Genomic DNA, 6,626 nt, shown 5'->3' with positions numbered 1-6,626 from the left:
GCTGGTTCTTTGTATTATTTTGTTCTAAATGCGATGATTCTTTAATACTAAATTGCCGCATGAAATGAGAAGTTTCAAAGTGTGCTTTTTTTCTTTGATTTTTTTTGCCCACTATTTTTCTTTTAACAAATTTTTAATGATTTTTCTTATTTTTCTTGCTACTTTTGCAAAATTTTGTTTTTTAGAATAGCAACAAGTTTTTCTATTTTTAAATTACTTTGACCACTTGTTTTTTAACTGTTTTAAACCAACATTCAACATTCGCAATAAAGATCATGCGCTTATTACCCCGACTCTCTTAATTAACAAATAGATAGATTATGCGCTTATTACCCCGACTGTTTTAATTAACAATTAGACGGATTATGTACTTATTTCCCCGACTGCCTTAATTAACAATTAGACGGATTATGTACTTATTTCCCCGACTGTCTTAATTAACAAATAGACAGATCATGCGCTTATTACCCCAACTGTCTTAATTAACAAATAGACGGATCATGCGCTTATTACCCCGACTGTCTTAATTACCAAGGTACAAAAGTGGTATTGGTGGATAGAGAAAAAAATTACAAATCGATCGATACCCATCAATCTGGAACAGGACCCAGAATTTTGGTAAAACCTGTAAAAGAGTTTTTGGGATTTTTGGTAAATTCAAGGAGGTTCTAAATTTGACAGTTTTCATCGACGCGAGAGTAAAGTTTGTTCGAGAAAATTGCGTTTCTTGATATAACAGATAATATCCGCGATTAAACTTGCAATCTGTACTGTAGTGAGACAACCCCTTTCTCCCGTTGTTGTTCCCTAAAGGGGTACGTTTTAGTTCCCGCCGTGTTGGCGGATGCGCTCGCGTGATCGTCACCGAAGGTAAATCAAACCTTCACTTACCCTACGTTGTGTATTTTGATTAGGGGTAGCTAATTACCCCTTCTCTTTTTATTCCCGACTCCGAAAGATGCTCGGGGTCGAAATTCAGGATCCTCAGCGTTCCCGCAAAGTAGCACCACACACCAAAGGAGGGGGTTCACCCATTTAAACACAGCAATACATATCAAAGCGTTTATTGACACACATCAATTAAATTTACAGGGCCAAATCTTAAGTCCGAAATTCTAGATCCGGAAGACGATAACATGCAACATAACAATACAAATCACAATAATATGGGCCAGAGCAGAGGGGGTTATGTCGCCTAACTCAAGCAACGCTTCCAAGTTAACTCCTGCACGACGCGGGGTGGCGCAAGTAAATTCGTTGGCGGACTTCCTCTTCGGAAGTCTAGAAGAGATTTCCGCTAACTAAACAGAGTTTTGGTCAACTTGAAGAGATTTCCCAAAAATAATACCTTTTTCAACTACCCCTAACTTCAGGTCTCTTGATGCGCTTCGATTTCCAGACAAATTTTGACACTTCGAACTTACACCGTACTTGAACATGGGCGCCGCGGATTTTAGGCAATAAGTGTTTAGTTAACGGTTGGTTTACATCGCGGGTTTTTAGATTACGCTCTAGCTAGACGGTCCAAGTCCGGTCTAAGATTGGCAAGAACGCCCCACGCGAGCAAAGTCTAGAATTCGACTCGTAGCAAAATACACCGAATGTACGACAAACGAAGCTCGGAATATGCAAACTGAATTTGCGAACAAATGACCAGTGGATTACAGTTAACTGAGGGATCCGTTTCTTTGCTTGAATGTTCTTGTTTCCTCCCACGATGTTAAAGTAGAGGTGGCTCTCGTAAGAGCGAGGACCCGTACGATTCACGACACGAGCCCCCATATAAATAAGTTTTTTTCATCTCAGAACTGCACTTTCAGGTCCCCCCCGTATCCCCTATTCCAAACAACGTTTGCGTTAGCTAAACCCGTTCAAGAACGATAACGAAATTCTTTTGCTGGTGGTTTTATGGTCTTTCAAATTTTCGGTTTTTCGATATTTTTTGTTTAGTGTAAAATTCGTTAAATCGTTAATTACGTTGGGGATTTCGTCAAATCCACGATCCTGTATATATTCGAATTTTAGCGTGGTTCCCCCACTCTCTTAGCATATATGCAAATTAATTACACATTATTTAATTATTACGTTCATATCGGTAATTGAAGCCATCGCAAGGCACCTTTATGTTGTATTCAACTAGGCATCACCGATATAAAAAAAGAATGAAAGTTCTACGATGAAGTTGACCCGTTTGCTGTTAAATGTTTTTGTTAATTTGTTGAAAATTATTTAATTATTTTATACCTGACCAAATCAACAACAAACGTGGTCTTCGGCCCTGTTTCGTTTATTACAATTATGCGTAAACCTAATTTAACTCTGATTAAGAAATTGAGATAAGTGTTTCGGCCCTTTCGACCTAGATGGCACTCTCGGGATGATTTGTGAAATCGGAAATCCCTTTTTCTAAATTTCCTTTATCAGATCTATTTTCCTGAAATTGGCATGCTCTAGTTCTATGTTAGTAAAATTTAGCGGTGTCGACTAAGGTAGTTCGGACAATGGTTCCTAAAGGCTTAACCAGATTTTGAATAGAACAGTTATACCTGTTTGATTTAAATCTAAACGTCCCTAATCATTCTAAACAATCATTTGCAACAAAGGCCCTAACTAATAACCTTGTAAAGAATTAACACAAAATTAAAATCTCCTAATTAAATCAATTTATGCTGAATTATGGTTAACTTCCGCTGCTAAAAGGGTTAGTAACTATATCGAGGGTGGTATCAAAATGTAGAGAAACTCTTCGCGAGATTTGTTGGAATCGCGTTGTCCCGATGAATGGTTGATTATGATCTTAATTCGCGAATTTTACAAATTATGGTTTTGGTCACGTAGCCCCCGAAATCAGATACCTCCCGAACACATGTGGTTTCGCTCTGTCCGCGCGGTCTCTTAACCACTTATCTGGTTATCTCATTATCCCCTAGATTATGCTTGCCAAAGCGTGTGACTTTTTCTTCTTTAAAGTTGGCCAATTAATTAGTGCACTTTGATCACGTTACTTTTCCAGTGGTACCGGACGAATTTTCACGGGTTAATTTTGATTGTGCGGTCCCCGGCGCTGTCGGTACTACATATTCCGAACATTTGGTTTTATTAATTTAATTTCCCTTTTAAATGATCCTCATTTCGATGTCAGCTAATTGTGGTTACGTCATGTAACGTTCCTGTAACCAAATTCTACTCGGATTGTCTTTATTTCCTGGGAAGCAGGCAAAAGCGATTTAAATTTCTTTGTTTAAATAGACGCGGGCTGTTTCTCGATTTATCACAACTAAAAAGGGCCACTGTAGCAACGCTTTCAAGGGCTCAGTTCTCGGGAATCTTTAACACGGTTAATAAGTGGATGGCAAATTTATGGTGCTCGACCCGCACCTCCCCCAACACGTGTGGCGTCGGCGGTGGGAACCGTGTTCACCCTACATTCCGATACCGGGTACATAGATTTTAATTCGTTTCGTACAATTTTTTTATTTGAACGCGAGCGCGGTAACTTCTTCTTTTTCCTCCATCGTACCTGTAATCGTCTTAATTTGGGGCGCTCACCACATTACACAATGAATATTTTTATTTTGTCAAAAGTTTATTATTACTGTAATTTAAAATGTGTTTGCGCCAATCTTCCTGCAATGTTTTTTTTTGTTTAACAATGACGCGATGGTTGTTTAAGATACAAATTTTAAATAATATACATTTTGTATTTTGTTAGGTTAAGGCTATAGAGGGCGTTTGCCGCAATATTTGTACATCACTCTTTAGAGTGCGCTTACGCACCTCCTACTCAACCACACCAGTTCACTTGGGAGGGTGGCTATTATTGTAAAGCGAGTCGGTTCACAACCTGAGAAAAGGAACCAAGAACCTGTATCAGTAGTCCAATAAACGGTAGAAAGCATTTCCGAATCAGCGCATTATTTTAACGCACGACGCTAACTACGTGGTCACGCGCACCAGTCGCGTAGCCCAAACATTGATGTACTTCAGATTAAAGCGCGTTCCATTTACATATTCGTGGAAGGATAAGCTGGTTATTCCAAGACCTGCTAATTGTTGCGCAATTTCGGGTCTACGAACGCCGATGGGATAGATTTTCCCTATCAAGTTTGTTGTAAACTCGGTTGCATTTGGTTTTGCAATGTGGAAGTTCGGTACCGGCTCTTGCACTTGTGACGCTAACGCCATTATCATATCCCCGGCGATCCCTAAGGATGGCACCTCTTCGAATAGGTTGTGCGTGTCTTCGGTCACTGCATTTGCATGGTATCCTCCAAATTGCTGCACTACAGTAGTTGGCAACGCAGGTATCTCGAGACGAGTCTCGCAGGTATCTCGACCCATGCTGTCTCTGTAGTTTCCGATTTGAGCTAAGTATGCATATAGCGGCTGTGGCACGTTGAATGTCTCTTCGGACACTGCCTTTCTAATAGCGCGCTCCTCGGATGTCAGCACTATGTCCCCATCTTTAGCTTTGACGTCTATCAATTTCATCCACAGCAGAGCAGTTGCATAGTATGCGGTCTCCTCTTTTGCTATGATTCGATCGATTTGTTTTTCGTCGGCTCGATAGTTCGAGTGCATCTCCAGTGATAAGTCACCTTGGCAGTGACGTCTTTTAAATCAGGCTCCGGGACCGCGGTGAGTGGGGTTCCGATCAGGAAGTGGCCAGGAGTTAAAGGGTTGAGGTCGTTTGGATCATTGGACAAAGGTGTCAAAGGACGCGAATTAAGACAAGCTTCAATCTGAATTAATAATGTCTGCATTTCTTCAAAATTTAGTAACGTGAGACCAATGACACGTTTCAAATGGTGTTTGGTGGACTTGACTGCGGCTTCCCAGAGTCCCCCCATGTGGGGTGCCCCTGGAGGGATGAAGTGAAATTGAATGTGGTCAGATAGCAGTATTTTCGCAGTCAGATCTTTAAATTCTCGAGACGCGAATAGTCTCTTTAATTCGTTACTCGCTCCTACGAAATTGCTCCCGTTGTCCGAGAAGATATCGCTTGGTTTACCACGTCGGCCTACGAATCGTTTTAGCGCTTGCAGAAAGCCTTCTGTTGAGCAGTCGGAGACAAGTTCCATGTGCACGGCTTTGGTTGCCATGCAGATGAAAACTGCCGTGTAACATTTTAAGATTCGCGGTCTACCTCTGCCTTTGTTTAGATTGATATTAAAGGGTCCGAAATAATCTACACCTGTTTTCGCAAATGGTCTGATCGGTTGCTCAACTCGATATCGCGGTAGATTGCCCATTACTGGGTTGGAGTTTTTCGGTTGGACTTTAAAACAGCGAACGCATTTTTGTATTTCGTTGCGAACTACACTTTGACCGTTTGTGATCCAAAATTTTTGCCTTATAGCAGCTAGAGTCGCTTGAGAACCAGCGTGTAAATGTTCGGAATGAAATTTATGTATGATTAATTTTGTGACCGGGTGTTTTTGCGGTAAAATAAAGGGATGTTTTTGTAAATACGGTATGGTTTGAGCGTTTTTTAGACGACCGCCGACTCTCAAAATTCCTTCGTTGTCAAGGAATGGGCTTAGGCAACGTAATTTACTTGATGTTTTTACGATCCCGTTTTTTGTTAGCGCGTCGATTTCGTCAAAAAACTCTGTTTTCTGAATTTGGCGTAATATTATGATGATTGCCTGATTTAAATCGGCGCGTCCCAATGGTTGTAAATTTGGGTTGTTTTTGTTCGTAGAAACGTTTTTGATGAACCTTTCTAAATAAGCGATGGAACGTTGCAGTTTCTCGAAACTTGAGAATCGCTCTAGATAGTTCCATGATGTTAAATTCGTGTCGAGACATGACGAAATTACGTTTCGTTTTTGCTCCGGCAAGTTGACAATTACATTTGGCTCCTGTTCGGGCCATTGTTGTTCAGGATGTGCAAGAAATGTTGGTCCGTGAAACCAAAATGCGTTATTTAATAATTTTGTTGCATTTTCGCCACGCGAAATTAAGTCAGCAGTCCACTCAGATTGTACGAATGAGGGTACTATCTCGTCCCAGCCCAGTTTTATGGCCCAGATGTTCTGAAGTAGAATTTTTGCCTGTAAAGTTACCGGCGCCACTAATCCCAGAGGGTCATAAAGCTTGGAAGATGCCGACAAAATTTTTCGTTTAGTGAGTTTCGCGGAAGTGCAATCTGTTTTAATGGAGTACTTAAAGAAATCTCTCTTTGTGTCCCATAATAAACCCAAGGTTTTGGGTTCCTCGTTTTTGTTGTCGAACTGCACGATAGGGTTCGGGGGCAATCCAACTTTCACTTTGGGCAAAATGCGAGGGTCGTTAGAAGCCCATTTTGCAACCCAACATACATACATACATTTTCATAGCTGTCGTAGATATTTGAAATGAACGTCAAAGTTGACATATATTTAAGAACAATCTACTCACGCTATTATGCTTTTAATTTATGAAGACTGCTAAGTTTTAGCATTGCTTTTACCTGGTTAAGGTTTTGTTGAGAGGATGCCATTCCACTTGCGTTTAGAAACTGTCTTGAGTGAAAGAATTTGTCGAAACTCTGACAGCTGTCGTGTTGTAAATATAAATTTGGCAACGAATGCTATGAAAATGTATGTTGGGTTGCAGTTTGAGTCTGGTCAGGCTCATTATCA

At 40.6% G+C, this 6,626-nt stretch overlaps 1 protein-coding gene across 1 annotated transcript; it reads right to left on the bottom strand.

Moving 5' to 3' along the window:
* Positions 1-3,936: 3,936 nt before the first annotated feature.
* On the bottom strand, positions 3,937-6,329 carry LOC148166776 (uncharacterized). Its single transcript, XM_088048476.1, has 2 exons — positions 4,580-6,329; positions 3,937-4,532 (listed from the first exon to the last, which is right to left on the bottom strand). Exons 1-2 carry the CDS (start codon positions 6,327-6,329, stop codon positions 3,937-3,939), a joined length of 2,346 nt encoding a protein of 781 aa, XP_087904602.1.
* Positions 6,330-6,626: the final 297 nt, after the last annotated feature.

Source organism: Gnatocerus cornutus, unplaced genomic scaffold (assembly GCF_029298725.1).
Source record: "Gnatocerus cornutus isolate USDA-ARS CGAHR unplaced genomic scaffold, icGnaCorn1.1 Chromosome13, whole genome shotgun sequence".
In the NCBI taxonomy this organism is placed as follows: Eukaryota; Metazoa; Arthropoda; class Insecta; order Coleoptera; family Tenebrionidae; genus Gnatocerus; species Gnatocerus cornutus.
Note: the sequence above shows the minus strand (reverse complement) of the source record. Positions and strands in the feature narration are given on the sequence as shown.